Source organism: Sylvia atricapilla, chromosome 5 (genome assembly GCF_009819655.1).
Source record: "Sylvia atricapilla isolate bSylAtr1 chromosome 5, bSylAtr1.pri, whole genome shotgun sequence".
In the NCBI taxonomy this organism is placed as follows: domain Eukaryota; kingdom Metazoa; phylum Chordata; class Aves; order Passeriformes; family Sylviidae; genus Sylvia; species Sylvia atricapilla.
The window spans coordinates 51,444,404-51,462,388 of NC_089144.1; the positions used below are offsets into that span (position 1 = coordinate 51,444,404).

The following is a 17,985-nucleotide window of genomic DNA, read 5'->3' on the forward strand; positions in this document are numbered from 1 at the left end:
CTAGATCAACAAAAGGTCATGTGCTCGGCAGAGCGCCTTCCCAAGTTTGACGGGAGCTGAGGTTGGGAAGTTGAACCCCGCGCCTGGCCGCCGCCGGGCATCCTCTGACCGCTTTCCGGGGAGTCCCCGGGCAGCAGCGGCGAGGCTGTGCCCGGGAAGGTGGCTCGGCGGGCCGGCTGGGGTGGCGGAGGGTGTGCAGGGGAGCGGGGCACGGCAGCCTCGGCGGCCCCGGAACAAAGCTTCGCGCCGCGGGCGCAGCGCCCGGGGGCCGGGGGCTCGGCGGAGCCGGCCAGCCCGCTCGCTGACACGGCGCTGGAGAAGCCGAGGTGGCGCGGGGGGGACGCGGAGGGGCGCGGGGGGAGCGCTCCTCTCCCCGGCCTCCTGCCGCCGAGCGCCGGAGTTGCGCGCCCGTCCCCGCGTGTCCGTGTGCCCGCTGCCCATCCGCGCACACGCGCGCCAACAAGGCGTGCTCGGATAAATCAAATAATAATAACAATAACAATAACAACAATAATAATGCAATAACAAACAAAACACGAAATAGACTTTAAAAAAAAAAAAGGGGGGGGGGGGGAAGAGACACCCCCACGCACATACACACACACCCCCGCCCCAACAACTCGACTCACCTTTCAAACTCCTGAGGTAAATCAGGGTCAGTTAGCATGCTGGAAAAGCACAATTTCCCTTTGTCACAGCAGCCACCTATGGTCGCCTCCAACTGAACCTGTCAAGTGAGTCCAAACCTTCTAAACCGATTGATTTTCTCTCTCTCTCTCTCTCTCTCTCTCTCTCGCTCGCTCGCTCGCTCTCTCCCTCCCTCCCTCTCCCTCCCTCCCTCCCGGCTCGCTCGCTCTGAGCGAGGACTCCTTGACCAGTCTCTTAAAGGGGCAGCGCGCTCGCAGCAGGATGATCGCGCAGCTCCCCCCGCCGCGCTGCGCGACCTCCGGGGGCCTGTCCTTTCCTTTTAATTCTGCTCGCCCGCCGCCGCCAAACGGGAAAAGTCAACTCCTTCAATGTCCTAAAAAAACGTGGAGGGGTGGAGGGGATAAGGGGGGGCGTGAAAGGGGAGAGGGGGGGGAGAGGAGGGGAGAAAAAAAAAACCCAACAAAAAGCAGTCCGACAATCCACCTAAACCGGCAAACCAGGAGCAAATCCCCCGTGCTGAAGAAGATCAGTGGAGAAAGAAGATAAAACAAGAGCAGACTGATTAAATTGAAACAGTTATCAACTCTCGGAGTTGAAATAGGGGAGAGGAGATCAAACACATAAAAATGTTACCAAAGGCATTTGTGCTCCGAAGAATTTTCATTCCTTTCCCCCCACCCTTCCCGGTCTCTCGCTTTCTCTCTCCCTCTTTCTCTCTCTCTTTGGGTAGGGGAAGAAAAAAAAAAAAAAACCAAACCACCACCAAAGAAAAAAAAACCCACCCCGCACAACAATCAGGCATTGTTCTGAGGGAAGAAAAGCAACTTTGACAGATTGAAATATAGCAGAGGCCCCTTCAAGGAAACCTGTAAACAACTTGTCACTCACTCTGTCGGTCTCACTGTTAGCTCTTGCTTTCCACAAAGTGCTGCGAACCGTCCTGGCAACAAACCCAAAGTTTCCTCAGCTCCAAACTCCATCAAACAGCCCCGTTGTGTGCAAGGGAAAAGGTAGCCACATGCCAAAACAGCGGGCGCGCACACGAACGCACACACACGGATGTTCAAACAACAACAAAAATAAACTTTCCGTTCATCTGTTAGGGCTTTTCTCGTTTTCTGTTTAATCACACTCCCCCCTTTTTTTCTCCCTCTCCCACTCTCGGGGCGAGCAATAGAAGCCCCTCGGTGGTGGCTCCCTCTCATTTCCCTGCCCAGACAGCCCCTGATAACAAGGTGGACGACGCGCGGCTTTGCGGAGCCCCTCGGCTGCCTGGCGGAGCGCAGCCTCCGCCGCACTTCCAATTATCCAGATAAAAATCTGGCAGGCGAGGAAGGCGGGCAGGTATTGGGGCCTCGGACACGCGGGGACGGAGGCGCCGGGAGCCCTCGCATCCCGCCCCGGGGACACCCGCATCCCTGTCCGCCCCGCGGGGAAGCGCTGCTCCTGCCGAGCCCGCCCTGGCGGGGAGAGGGGGCAGCGGCCCGGGAGAACGCCGCGGGGAAATTCCCGTCCGACCCGCGGGGATTAGCCGGGGGCTACTCTGCGAGCGGAGCGCACAATGCCTCAATAGTCTGCGCGGCCCGTGTCCGGCCTGGCACTGAACTCGCAGCAAGGGGCGGGAGGGGAAAGGGGGGAAAAAAAAAAAAGAGGAAAAAATTGGGCTCCCTATTACACACACGTGCATACACACCCACACAGGACCACGTATCTATACCCCAGTCTTTCCAGCTCCCCTGCGCTAATTCTTTTCTCTCTTCCCTCCTTTTTAATCCGCAGCTCGACAACGTTAAGGGCCTTTAAAACCCACGTGGTTTTCACCCCACAACAGTTCGATTAAGGTCCATTGCCACCCCTCTCATCCCTGCCTCCCAGTGGCACGGACATAGCAAGTTTACTTTTTGACTTTTTGAAATACACACGCATATTTGCGCGGAGCATCCAGAAAACTTTCAACATTTTCATGCCCACTGGCTTAAGAAAAAAAAAAAACTGCCAAACAAGAAAAAAAAAAAAAAAAAGGCTTATTATTTTTAATATCCAACAGCTACACTGTTTAATTTGCCGCTTTTCGCTCTCGGTGCATATGTTAGAAACCAGCAGGCTCATTGCAGAGGCCAATCAGCCCGGTGTTGGTATAAAGGCATTTACCAGCTGGAAGTCTGGGCTCTGCTGGCTTTGATCACGAGGAGCAAACCCACTCGCGACTTGTGTGCATCATCCCCAGCCAGGAGCGCCCGGCCCGGGCACGGAGGGAAACGCCACGCCGAGCCCGCGAAGGCGCCGTGGTGGTTGTGGTTCGTGCGGGAGGATCTGCAAAGGCAGCCCCCAGCCCGCCTTCCACCGCCACGGCGCTCCGAGCCGAGCGCACTCTGTCAACTCCTGCCTTGAGGGGGATCTAATGGCTCTCACTGCGGGGCAGGCTAAACCAAATCCCTCCAGCAGCCCCCAGCAAATAATATTTTCCACAGAGGTCTTTTCATGGGAGCCTGACGAACCTGTTAATGTGTACAAGGATTTTTTTTTTTTTTTCGTTTGGGTTTTTTTGGTAGCTATCCCTTTTAGGACAGCCATGAAGTAGGCTTTGAAAAGGTAGCAGATGATTAAAAAGAACAATTCCAAATACTTTCTCTTTCATCTGAGGGTCTCAAACCATGTTAAGTCTCACATTACTCCTCTGCAGGTAATAAATATAATTAGGGCCGATTCCAAAACTTTATTTGTATTGAAAAGTATCTCACTCTGCAGGGGCTCCATTCAAATCAGCAAATCTCTGTGTGGAGTAGGAGGCTACTTAGTAAGAGAATTTGGCCTCAAATGAGGAAACTGAGATGCAGGCAGGCTCACTAGCTTGCCCAAGTTGACACAGTTAGTCAACTCCAGCAAAAGGATGAAAAACAAAGACCCCACATGCCTCACAGCCAACAACAGCCCTTATGCTGCTGAAACATATATATGGATGTTTGAGCTTTTTCCCCCCAGATTTTCTTACTTTTACTGTTTTGTTTAAAAGATGCTTCATTTCTGTAGTCACATTCTTTAGGGCCCCTCTTCTTGGTGTTTCATTTTCCCCTTGATGCACCACTGCCCATCCACAAAATGCTGTTCCTTCTGTCCCAGCTCTTGATTTGCTTCCCCTGTTTCCTCACACTTGGCCTTGGGAGAAGTTTACAGAGTGAAGCTACACAGAAGCCACATCTGGAGGAAGATTAAGACCACCTTTTACCGAAAGGAGTACAAATCTCAACCATTTGGGTAGAACAGGAATACCATATTTTGACCCCACTCAGCTCTAGCCTCATATCCTTTTACCAACTCAGCTGCACTCCACAACTGCCCTTCTTCTACCGTGTCCTTCCTTTGTCTGTTCACATGGATTTACCCCTTTCCCATATCATTTCCTATTGGAGCTTTTTCAGGACAGTGATCACATACCTCCCCCCAGCTGGTATTATTCCTAGCACACTGGGGCTCCTGGTTTGCTGGCTGTCAGCTAATATGATTATAAACCAAAGCAACAACCATCAACATCACAAATTACAGAAGAAGACCTGGGCTAGACTAGGAAGAAGCAGAGAGAACGATATTAAAAGGAGGAGAAAAAGGAAAAATAAAAGTGTGGGAGAGAAAACTAAGATAACTGAGCAAAAAAGGGAGAGCTGAGAAGGGGAGAGGAAATGGAAGTAAGGAAGGAAATAGAGATCTCTCCCCTAAATGGTTCTGACATGAACTCTTCTTTTACTTAACCTAGTTTAAGATTACTCTTACCCCAATACATCTTGTGCTCAGGTACCTTCTTCCCCATTACCTTCATTTTATGTTTTCTGCAACTACTGTGCTCCCACTTCCAGATGACTGGGGCAAAACAGAGCCGTTTCCAAAGAGGAGAATAAAAACCAACTTACTATTACTCTTGTAGTAATACTCTATTATGGTATCCTTACTGGATATAAATCATATAATCCATACTGGATTATATGAATTTTATATATACATATATACATATATATATTACTGAGACATAGTTAAGTATAGACTTTCAGATAAAATTATTTTCTCCTAATTTCAACTGCAATTGCAAGATGGAAAAAAAGGCAAGTTAAGTGGTTAGAGGGAATCTTGAAACCTTTCTAAAAATCATTTCATATTAACTTTTAGTTTGCTTTTTAGAAATTGCCAGGACATGTCGCAAAGTCTGCTAGTATATCAGAAAGTGGAAAAACTGAGAAGTTTGGATAAATAACCGCTGAGAAAGAAGAAATTGTACATAACATTCAATTGTCCAGTTTTTAACATAAGAAATTTTACCTTGTTCTGAAACTTTGACAAGTAATAGGAAGCTCTGGTGTCCTTTTTTACTGAGTGGGTTGTAGTTACAAAACCCACTTGCAACCTCCAGCATCCACATTTAATGCTCTCAATTCTTTCTTCTCAAACTGAGAATTCAGATACAAGTTAAAATATCTTTAACAGATGAGAAAAATTAAAACTCCCCTTACTACTCCTCTAGCATTTCTGTGAATCTGTATTTCTCTTACTTTGCTTCCTGTAAGGGGTGCCCAAAACAAAAAAGTCCCAGTAAAGGAGGATAATTTGAGTTAAACTAAACAAAAAAGCTCTGATTTTCATTTGGATGAGGGGACACAATTGAAATCATAAACTCCTATAAGAATTTTTGTGCTTAACTGCTAATTTTTATATATACATATAATTTTTTTTTTCTGTGGTGGTTCTGCAGTTCAAGAGGTGAACCAAAAAATCAATTATCCACCCAGCTCAAGTTAGAAATACTGAAACTCTGGAATATGGCACAGGCATAAAGTCTTCAGACAAGCGTAGTGGAAGAAGGAAAACCTTAAATGAGACCTTTTATTTTTTTTAATCCTCAAATTATATCACTTCTGTCTAGTGCTTTTTGGTATATACTGCAATACTTTAAGCAAAGGAAGTTCTAGGGGGGAAAAAAGAGCTTTTTGGGTTTTGTTATTTCCACTGTAGGTTTTAATAATAGAGACCTACGAAGTCCAAGGCCATGTAAGATGTTCCACGGAACGATTTACTGGAAAATTCTCACAGAAAATATGCAAAACTCTGAAGATCCTAAATGGGTTTTCTTTTTTAGGCACACACTCAAAACAACTGCAGCATTAAGAATGAATCTGTAAGATTTCTAAGAAAGGGTGTTTTGCAACACACTATGGGAGAGTGGAGGGAGAATAGAGCGGGGTTGATGCATTTATTATGAAAAATATCTTGCAAATAATGAGTGCTTACTTCAGAGCACGGAAATGTTTAGCTACAATGCAGTTTGGATCATATGCTTAGGAACAGATTTTTCCTTCCAGTGTGCATGCCTAGCTGCCATTTCCATTAATGGGAATTAAGTACATGTGTCAAGAGGAGAAGTTAACTCTTAGAAATAAAACTAATGTACGCCTTTTTTAAAAGAATGTAAATGCCACATCAGGCATGTTCAGTGTTGGCAAAACTGAATGCTGAATATAGTATAGCAAAATCTGAGAAGGAGAAGGCGGTCTGGAGGACTGAAATTTCTGTGCTATTTAGAGTTTTTCAATTTACTGCATTTCTTCAAGGAAAAGTAAAACCATCTCATTTGTAAGTGGGAAGCCCTCATTTATCAGTTATTCACTTGCACTTTTAGCAAGGCCCTACCATCTGCAACCTTCCCCGTGAAAAAGGACTGATGCTACCCTGAAAAAGAAATCTGAACCTTCATCTAAATTCAAACTTGCCTGAATATTACAATAAAGTCACTACTTATTTTTTTTAAAGGAGGTTGAAACTCACTCTTTTATCCTGTCCACTCTGAATCAGCCAGGGTCAAGGAGTCCCAACATTAATATATTTGCAAACTATAATGTAAGTAGGGATTTTTAGAAATTAAAATAATACATGTAAACACATTTTAAATTAAATTATGTATTTGAGCAATAAGTAACTTTTAATTGTAAAACGGACAAATATTAGTGAGATGGCATAATCCTGGCTTTGTGTCTGGTGTTGGTCTCTCAATCTCCCAATCCTCTCTGTTTTAGGGGTTATTATTATTTTTTTTATATTTCTGTCTACTTTCAGTTGCATACAAGGTCTCTTTACTGTTTGTCTTAGTGTCTTTGGTCTGCACAGAAGTAGCTTGAAAAAAAATAAACAAAACCAGGACCATTAAAAAAAGAAAAAACAAACCCAGTTATAAAAATAGAGAGCATACCCCTGGATAGGAACTGTGATTGAAATTATTTAAGAAGATAACTGGATTTCAAATTTACAGTTCCTCATTAAGGTTCTGAACACGAAATGTTACTAAAATAGGAACCTACTGCTCCGAGTTCTTTTTTCAGTGTATTTATGTGGCACGGAACATCCCATCCCGACTGATGCCCACAGCCTCACCTCAGGCCAGTGTCCCTGCTCCACCTCCCTGCTGGTCACAGGGATGATTCCTTTGAGTGACAGGTCTGCTTACTATCAGTGCCCACCCAACCTTCAGCCTCTCCAAGGACAGTGCCAGCAAGGATGTTCTCCCTCAGTGTCGTTCCCAGTGACGGCTGTGAATGTGGAAATGCCTGCCACGATACACGCAGCAATGATCCCAACACGCACACACAGAACTGACTCCCAGCAAAGAAATTACTCCCTTTTTCCCTGGTGCTTATGCACAGGAGGGGTTGACAGAAATCAAGACTTAACAGGCAGCATAAGCTTATGAGCCTGAGTATCCTAAAACCACAACTTTGATCTATTTGTAATGGTAGATAATAATTGTTGAACATGATTCCAAATGCACTGAAATGGAGATCTTCCTGCTTGAGCCACTGGGCCTCTCTTCATGGCTCTCACAATTCTTATCCCACCATAACAATTCTGTCTCTTTTTTTGACTGATCCACTGAATGAGGTTAGTCATCACATTTTGTCTCTCTGTTTCAAATCTCACTGCTTTTTCCACCCTAGTCTGCTCTAACTTGTACACCAAGGACACTGGATTTAAAACAAACAGGTCTGCTTCCATTGACCATCACCCAACATGCAACTAGAAGTGAAAGGGTGTTTTGAAATAGTCCACATCACCCAGTCCTGTGTGTTTTGTGAAGGCATTCCAGCCTTCCTCTTGTGGTCATGAGGTTTTTGCTCTGGTGTTTGCCATCCAAATTCTCTACACCCACACGTACATTGACTGTCTGCTTTGCTTACTAGAAGTGGTTTTCTTGCAGTGCCATTACAGTCATTCATGACACTTTTAGCACACAACTACAGCCACCCTGAGCTAACCAGACTGAACTCTTTCCAGGTGTGCAAGACTGAAACAGAGTTTAATTCATGGTTGCCTTCCATTTTATATGCTTCACTGGATTACGAAAAGGAGCTATATAAAGTTCTTTCAAATAATATCACCATTTGCTGTTCACTTTTTACTGGAGGAGCAGTGCAGAAATAGGTCTTTTGTAAGAAATATCCTCTATCTGAACCCGTTTACAGTTTTGGCTGCAATTGCAATTAGACAAAGAACACAAAAAGAAGTAACATTCCTACATTATGTTAAGTCTTTCTCTATTCTCTTTCAGTCTGTATAATCATAGGGACTTATATGTGTAACTGCTATCTAGAAAATGTTTCATAAATAGAGATACCGAAATGTCAAATTCAGAAAAAATTTGGAAATATATTCCTTTCTAGTATGCCATGCACGAGATCTCTACATTATGTGTACAGTCTTTGATAAGATTAATACAAATCAGTGTTTATTAAATGTAGTCGATTGATATTTAACTTGTTATACGAGTCACTGTGAAGATTAAACTCTAAATTAAGCGGTGATTCTAATGACATTAAATGCAAGGGAAGGAGATATAAAACACATTGCCATCTTACACCTTAAACAGGGAACAGCAATCAATGAGTATGTAGAGCTACATCTCATTTATGAAGTTACAAAAGCATACATAACCCTTAATTTATTTTAACAGTGCTCTGATGAAGTTTTATAAGTGATTTTCCACTTGTGAGTAAAAGCAAAAATCTAAACTCTTACTTTCAGCACACAGACTTCAATTCAGCCACTATTACAGAGAAATAAATACGTAAGTATGGTATAAAGCAGACCAATGGCTTGTTATTGCTATTTCTATGGAGGCTTAACTCTTGCTTCTCATCTCTCATTACATGGGACAGCCAGAGCCTAGAAACATTGCCAGGGTAGAATGCTAAAGGCCCCTGGGAATGCTTCTGTACCTTGTACAGGGAAAAACTGAGAAAATACTATCACAGAGTTCTGAAGCATAAATATGGGAAAATCAGAATATCTGGGGACACTCTTCAAAAGCCCTAAAGCAACCCAGGTACAGGGCTGACTACTTTCTAGTACCAATTAGCTTGTAAGACAAATCTTCAACAGCTGCCATTGAGGTATATTCAGAATGTAAAAGAATCAGAAAGGAGATATAAAAAAGATAAAAACACAGAAAGAAAAAAAAAAGACCACTGGACTGAGACGAACAGACATTCATTAAGATAAAAATACAAAGAAGTTTCTCAGGAATGTTTATCAAAGAAAATTTATGTCATAAATTTTCCTCTGCCTGGAGAAGATCCAGAGCTGAGTGTCTCTTCTCTTGCCATGTAACGTTGTACTGAATCCAGACTGCACATTTGGTCACCCACTTTTTGCTTTCAGTAACATTTTCTATTTCTAATGTGGCTTTTGTTTTGGTGTACAGAGTTTAATTTCTCTTTCTTTTCAATGCATTTTCTTTTTGTCATTATTTCAGAGTTTTGTTAAAGTAATTAGTGACACGATGCCAAGGACTGAACCACACAAGCAACCTAAATATTTTGATTCACTGAGAATGCAGTCCATAATTTACAAAGTGCCTGACCCCATCCAATAAATAAAATAAAATAAATTAGACAATTTCTGAATGTTAACAGTCTGAGCCATACAGAGAAAAACATCAAAATGCAGAAACAGTGTAATGCCACTACATCAGATGTAAGATAGTCTTTTGACACTTCTTCAAGAAATGAAATCACATCTGTACTTACCTTTTTAACATTTGCCCCCACACGATGAGTCCTGTCAACCATTTCTCTTGGTATTTGCATGTGGCTACTGCCCTTTCTTGAGAGCAATGTGGTTCAAAATCTGGGCAAGGATTTCAGAAGTGAGAATGTCACAGGTAAAACTTGTTTCCTTAAGGAAGTCTGAGCTAGCAATAGAATGGCAGCAGGTGTTTCCAGAAGTGCAAATTGGGTGGAAAATAAAAGGAGAAGGAGACATCTACCTTTTTCCTCTTCAGTTTTTTTGTTTGTTTGTTTGTTTGTTTCTTTTTGTCGTTGTTGGGTTTTGGTTTGTTTGTGATTTTTTGTGTGGGGTTTTTTTTGGTTGGTTGGTTTTTTTTTTTTTTTTTTTTTTTTTTTTTTTTTGTGGTGTTGTTGATTTTTTTTTAAACTGGCCTTGACTTTTTAATTTATTTTACAACTTGCCATAAATTTTTCAGAAGGGTCCCAATACTGTAGTCAAAGTTAAAACCTGCTGTATGCAGCCAGGACAGGCATTTGGCACAAAAGCAACCATACAGAAGTTTGTGCCTATAATCTCTAAAAAGATCACAGCTTTTAGGCTGATTTGTAGGCCATGACACATAGAGCCACAAAAACATGACATTGCCAGGATTTGTGTTTCTTTGCATGAAAAAAAAAAATTGCACATCACTTAATGAAAGCAATTTTTTTTTCTTATGTTAGTTTGAAAAATCACCACTGAATTTAAGTGAGGACTCTGCCTCAGACACAAAGTACAGCCTGCATCAAAGTAAGAGTCAGGTCTCCATTATATTGTTTTCTAGATATTTCAAACAAGGTGGCCTAGACTGGACAAGTGTTCTGTAATGAGGGGAAAAAAACTATTCCTGTCCCTCATCTCCTGCTGAATGCTTTAGCTGCTTTATTACTTTGCAGAAGTATATAAATCCAAATATACATTACTTCTGAGCCAAAAGCAAATTACAAGTTACATAAAAGACTGTTTCCTATTTTGCATGTCTGAATTTGACTGACTCGTTCTTATCATAACTGAAAAAATAAAAAAGTAACTGATCTCTCTTTTATTTAATAAACTTCTATTTTTATTATTTATCTTTTCTCTAAAAAGTCTTGTAGCTTTTTCCTCATATAGAAATCAGCCTATTCAAGCACCCTGTGAAGGTCTTTTTCAAAAACTGCCATTGAAATCTAATGATTGTATTTTATTATTTGTTGACAAGCTCAAGCAATTATCTTTATACATTTTTTTTTCTCTACAAAAGCTATGCTGATGGATAGCTATTGTATCACAACACTCATCTATATGTCTCCTAATTTTATTTTTTATTAGCATTTCAACCAATTTATCAAGTAAGGGAAGGAAAGTCATTAGACTAATTCTCAGCATCAATTCTACTGTTCAATTAAAGAGAAGCAGAAAAATGGCTTTCTCCAACCTTACAGGTTAGAAGCCAATATTTAAAAGGAAAGAATACATATTAAGTTAGCACCCCTATTTGAGCTCATCATCAATTTCCAGTCTCACATTTTGATATGTCCAACTTTATCCACTGCTCTGTTGCTCTTCATTTCATCAGTTCAGCGTCTGCTTTTCCTTCAATTTTTTCTTTGACAGTAGCCAGTCCTTAATGTTGCAAAAGAATGGCTAAGGGTTAGATTTCCCTCTTAAGCCTCACAAAACTGAATATGACTAGGAAATAATTTGTTTTTTCAGCAAACCTGTTACCCTTTTTACCTATTATTCTGTGTTACAACAGCAAGGAAAAAAACCCTTAACTATTATTCTGTTACAGTACAGAGGGAAAAATATTTACAAATGTTTTTAAAAAACACCTGAATTTATTCCGTATAACTTCAATACATCCCAAGACATTATGCTTGTTTTGGATGGGGCTTTCCCACATTTCTAGCTAGAAATAATCCTGTTGTCCTCCAGTTTTAAGCCACACCTATTCCAAGGCCACACTTCCTCTCCTAATGCTGTATACTAAGCTGTGCAAATCAAGTTTTCCAACAACTTGGAACCAAGTCCATACTCCAGACTTGGGAGACCTTCAGGGGTTAGTGAACTTTAACCATGCATTGATACCAAGGATATCTAGAAAATCAGAGCCTGTCTTTGACATGAAAGGTGATATGAAATGGCCTAAGCTCTCCAGGACTGAGGGAACTATACGTTCCTGCAACGTAGAGATTGTACAAGACGTACATTTTGTACCACATAAGAGTTTTGATAGTCTCTGTACGTGGTTGGACTAGTCCATGTAAGAAAACATACTGGGGTTGTTTTTTTTTTTTTCAGAAATGATTAAATGACTTGCATTTACAAATCTGACTGCAGAGTTTTGTGTGGCTACTGTGCATGGATTGAGTATTTTCATAAGCATGTGAGAAAGCATATAATACCAGGATGGAAGAATTTCAATATTAGTCAAAACCTTACATGTTGGGGTTGTTTTTAATTGAAATAAAGACATATTTCTTACAAACCTTACAAAATATCTTATTGCACTAAAACGTTACCTGCAAGCATAGTTTCATTATTGGTAAATATTCACAATCTCTGCCACTCTCTCCAATGTCCATACAGGACCTGCAACCTATCCCTAAAACACAATATAGTCAAGTAAAAATTCTTAGAACAGTGTTTTTAAAGGTTGTTACACACAAGATCTGTGTACCACAATGAATGCTCATATGTGAATATTCAGCTATTAACATAACACAGGGAGTTTACTAAACGGGGAGGACTACAGTGAGCAAACCTCTGAGAAACAGTTTGTTGGACTACTCAGATTTTCAGGTTCATGAATACCAGGAATAGCAGGAGGGAGGCTCATCCCCCACCTCCGTGGGCAGCCCAAAGGCAACAGACACATGACATACAATTAACTGGATCCCACATCATACGAACAGCACTTTTGCTTCATTAGCCTGACTACACATAACCACCCTGCATAAACCAGGAGCACCTGTCCAGGATTTTCAGATATTCAGCACCAGTGGCTGGAGTCAGGGGTTGCTGAGCTGTTTCTGGCTGTCCAAAAATGTCATAGATATCACTGAACAAAGCAACAAGGGAGTAGATTATCTCTGAAAACCATAACATATTGCTAATTCTTTACAGTTTGTGTGTCTAGAGAAGTTTCAGGCTGAGAACATCCCCTGAGTGAGCTCCAACACGGACCAGGAGCCCTGGACAGGCCTCTCAGCATCATTCTAAACTGGACTGATTACTTCCATTCCTATACCAGGGAATGAAACCTTCATCACACACAGGCTACAGACAATTCTTACCTGTCATGATGTATTTTACGTAGTATTTTTGGTCATTTTCTGAGAAGTGCGACCATATTCCTTTGTACTTAGGTGTTTATTCACATGTAACCATATATTATTGCATTCTCAGTGAAGGAAGCATTCAAAGAAAGTGCTCATTTTTGGGTACTGAGATATATTTCAAACACCAAAAAAAGAAGCCTCGAAACAAGCCAAGCCTAACAAAAATAATGAAAAGATTTTAAAAAGTGCCTTTAGGAACATATAAAGGATCTATAAAGCCGTCACTAGGTGGGTCCATAGCAATGGATTAGATTTGAGAGATGTTACATACAGAACACTGATGATTAAAACAGATGCAATAGAGACTAAGAGAGAAGGTGGAAATGGGAAAGTGAAATGGGAGAGATTCTTTCCTCCCACTGCAGGGGCATCAGGCCTGGAAACCAAGGGGCTGAGGAGCTGTATTTTGCACTGGCTGCCCATCCTTTAAATGGCTTTTGTTAAGAAGAGTACAATTCATATAACAGCAAAAGTTACTCATGTTCTCTGGTAAGCAGGTCCAGGTGTTCACATAAAAAACTTCTCCTTTCTATAAGAAAAGAAGGTTAAGGATAAAGGAAGGTATCAGATTTCAGACCCGAATCTCTGTACCTTTAAACCGAGGGAGGAACGTTCCTTACTCATCCTAGAAAATATTTATTTGGGACAGTGAGTGGAAAGTGTCATTTCTTAATTTGCTTTTCTCTTGAACTGCCATAAGAGTAAGGTGTTGATTCCTGCCAGAAAACCCTTTATTTTTGGTCTGGTCACATTTATTTGGGTTTAGTCACACTTTAGCCAAGAGGAAACAGCCTCAATGTGGCCACCATGACAGCAAGGAAGGAATAACAGGTATTTTCTCATTTCTGCTAGGCAGAAGCTCCTATCAGAATACAAAGATGATGAAAAACGTGGGTGGATTATTTGGTTCCAGCTGGCTCCACATCACACAGTAAGGAAATGCCACGATCTTTGACAGGTTCATATTAGCAAAAATCAAGCAAAAGATTATGGGAAAGCTTCCCATTCCATTATCAAATAATTTGGGGGAGGGAGAAGGATGGGAGACTAACAGTTTTTCTTTCTAAGCTCTCAGGAAATGTCTATTTTTATGACCCTTTTAGTGTTGAAAGCATTGTCTGAAATAAAGACTAATCTCAAAGGATGTGAAAGAAAACCTATCAGACTGCTCAGAAAATGTAAAGCAGGAAGAAATGAACCATTTTCATCTGGTGGAGCTGCTGCCCAGCAGGGCTACTCAATGACTGGAGACAGATGCCAGGGCCTGGAGCCCACCCCCAGGACTCCCTCCACCCTACTCAGGACCCCATTTCAGCCCTGGGGCCACCAGTATCAGCAGCATCCCAAGGACGCTGCAGCATGGCCAGTCTCCGGCTCCCCACAGCCCTGCCAAACCTGCCCAGCCATGGCCCCACATCCTGGCCCTGTGGATGTGCCCCATGCCTGGAGCTGGGGCTGCCCTGCTCCTGCCCAGCCAGCCTGGGGGGAGCCCCCACAGCCTCAGGCCCTGCTGGCACCCTGACAATGAGCTTTACTTCATCACCCACCCATGACAAAACCTACCCAACAGCCTCCAATACCTACAGCAAATAAAAGTCAACATCACGAGCATCTTCCTTAGGGAGATAAGAGTGGGAACACGGCACTCCTACATGAACACACTCCCAGTTACACACATAAGCTGTCTATACACTGCATTAGGTGTCTTAAGACATTATACAGCCTGATCTGTGGAAGGATGCTTATTAAAGAGCGTGGGGACAGAATTTAAATACTAACCCCCACTGGTGTTTGAATTCACTGCTGCTCAGAGACTGCTCCTTGTCCTTGGACCACACAATTCAAGCCTATCCTGTCCCTTTGGACCTTATTAGGCTGCTGCTTTTAGGAGAAGAAAAGGGATCACCTTGTTCCTTGCCAGAGGAGGAAGGAGGGAGGGCAGTGCCTATGGCTCTCCGTGCCCCACACACCAAACAATTCCATGACTGTTCCACGTTCAGTGGGGACCCAGGGAATGGAGAAGTTAGGGCCAGCCCTCCTCTGCCTGAAGGCTACAAGCCTCGCTGTTCCCAAAGGTTGATTCCAACCACCAGGTACTAAAGCTGCAACTACTGACCAGAAGTCTGTCTGGAAACTGGTACAAAGTTAAAAAAAAAAATGCTTTGATGGGAAATTAGAGTAGCACAATGACAATCGTACCAGCACTGCAAGTAAAATACACAACTGAGAAGATGGCCCTCCATGGTCTGTTCCTCCATTTTACATGAAAACTACCATGGATGAAGCATTAAAACTGTTTCATTATCTAATTCATTAAGCTAGAAGAGAAATATCTTTCTGCAGCCAAATTACTCTTTCATTCTTTCTGGCCAGTTTGAACAATTTCATCAAAAACATTACAGATCTCAGCCAGCCCCAGCCTCCCCTTCACTCTGGTGGTTAGGCCACTCTCCTCAAAAGTGGGAAACACAATCTTATCCCCTTGTGGCAAGAGGAGACACGAAACCCCCCCAGAGCAGCACTTCATTTGTGGATCCAGAGAGATCTTTGAGGAAGATAAGTGCTGCGCTGCTCATTTCAACCAGGAAAGCAGTGCTTCTGAGTGCACTTTATTTTAAGTTAAAGATCTCTCACAATTGGGAAGTTTCAGCACAATCAGGGCAGACAGAAGCTAAGAGGAGGTTCTTGGGATCACAAGATTTCATTTAGGCACTTAGGCTCTGTCACTGTTCACGTTAAACACTTGCAGATCTGAGCCTAAGTGCAGCTCCAGTTAAAGGGAACAAGATATTCCCTGTGCAAAGAAAATAGATGTGGTTGGAATAAAATTCCCTTGACAGGAAACAGGTTGGAAGTACATATAAACTCCAGAGTTTGAATCTGGTAGTTAGCAATCTCTTGGAATTACTCTCTTTGATTCTGAAAAATATAAAGGTGTGATACACCTTCAGTATTTTCTCAAAGCCACTCAAATGTTCAAGGAGCTGCAAAAGTTAAGTTTTGTTAAGTTGTACTGTCAAACCACACCAAGATATGTGCCGGACTCCTCAAAGGACTCTAGCAGTTAAACAACACACTCAGCCAAGACAACGTCACGTATATGCATGAACTAAGTACTAGGGGATTATCAGGGTTTTCTCTCAAAAAACACTTCAAAGACACTTGGTCTTTTCTGAACAATTGTGACTGCATAATGAACACACTGATTTCAACATGCATCACCAAAAAATACATGTCATGTCATCTTTAGATACAGAAAACACCATTGAAGTAAAGATGAGCTGCCTAGTAATTCATACACGTGACCATAGGGCAGGAATTCCCCAATTTACAATGACAGTGTTGGTCTAGCTCCTTTCAGATCTTTAAGGTATTGTCAACCCCAGCACTAAGCATACCAATCCTAAAAAAAAGCCAGTTGTTATTCTATGGGGCTTCCAAGACTAGTTAATTTTTTTACAGCACTTTCAAAATAGAGAATAGTGCGTAAGTGGACAGAATTGCTACAAGAACTTACCAATGGAACTTTGGTGAAACTGTTGTTTCAACAGCCACAATTTTTCTTATTGAGAGGCTATTTCCTTTGAGTCACTGTTCGTATGTTATTGACTTTTCTAATACTCAGCAAGGAATGTAGAAAACAAGAGAAAAGATCAGACCGGAGTGGATTTCAGTGGGACTATATTCTGCAGCTTCCTCTGATGTCCTCTCATCAATCATCTGTTACTAAAATGGAATACTACTTACTGGATGACCTGGAAATGTCGTGAACATTCATTTGAGAGGGGAAAAAAATATCAAGGTTTGCTTATACTTGTTTTGTCTTCTTGGGGATTTATGGCTGTTTTGAAAAAATGAGGCTCACAGTGGTAGCCATTGTAGCTGACACGTTCTTTGGTGTGGTATTTAGATTTTGGTCAACAGAGCATTTTGCTTTATATGCATGTCAAATATCCAAGATCTTGAGTAATGCTGGTGAACCAGAAAAACCATTTGTTGCAAATCTGATAGATTTCATGTCAATAATAGGGCAAAATGTCTTGTATTGCAATTAAACCTGGAAAGAGAAAAGCAAGGAAGAAGGCAAAAAGACCAACAAAACTCAGAACTTTCTGAGTTCTTCAAAATGGTTCTGTTCAGACAGCAGATCAAAGTATAGACTGGTTCTTATTTTATCCGGAGTTGGCTTATCCATCCACCATAAGGACTTCTTTAATTCCTGTAAAACAACTGTGTGTTCAGGAGACTGTCTATTCTGAAAACGTTTCTATTCATAAAAATTGTATTGCTGAATTCTAGCTCTCCAGTATGTTTGCAACTCAATGTGAGATTTACTGGCTGACAGATAAAAGATGTCTTTTTCAAGCACCAGTCCTGAACACTCAGTGAGGGATCATAAAATCAATCTGGTTACCTAGTGGCTCATTCAGCAACAATAGGCAGAGACAATTTGTTCACTGTCAACACGTGGACAGCTCCATTGCCTGGGCTGCCTTCAGAGGAGGAGCCACGTTCAGATGCCCACTCCTGATGCACGGAACAAAGGGAGCCTCATCCCACTGTTTCTCTGAGTCTGGAGCAGGGGTCGGCAACCTTCCAACAGGGATATGCCAGATTGCAATTTTCTTTCCCAAATTAGAGTTTAAGAATGCTGGCAGGAACTTTGCAGGAGCCAACAGACGCTGCCTCTCAAAGAGGCGACATGCTGCCAATCAGCTGATTGGCACTGTCTTGCCTCTGTGTGAGGCAGGGGCTCTGGGCTCCTGGGGAATCAGGATCTCAGTAGGAGCTGATGCTTCTCTGAGATGCCTCTTGCACTGACTTTCCTATGTGCCATTCTAAAATCTGACCTATTGATGCCATCAGTGGGCAGCTCGTGGCTTCCACCCCGAAAAATCTGTCCAGAATTCAAAGCCATACCCCAGCTTGCGCATGG

General features: G+C 42.2%; 1 protein-coding gene across 1 annotated transcript in view; it reads right to left on the reverse strand.

The window, feature by feature from the left end:
• Positions 1-789, reverse strand: part of SOX5 (SRY-box transcription factor 5) — a 288,158-nt gene extending 287,369 nt beyond the window's left edge. The window contains 1 exon segment of the mRNA XM_066319506.1: positions 630-789. Within this exon segment, the coding sequence (XP_066175603.1) occupies positions 630-667 (38 nt within the window). The 5' untranslated portion in view covers positions 668-789.
• Between the last annotated feature and the right edge of the window lie 17,196 nt (positions 790-17,985).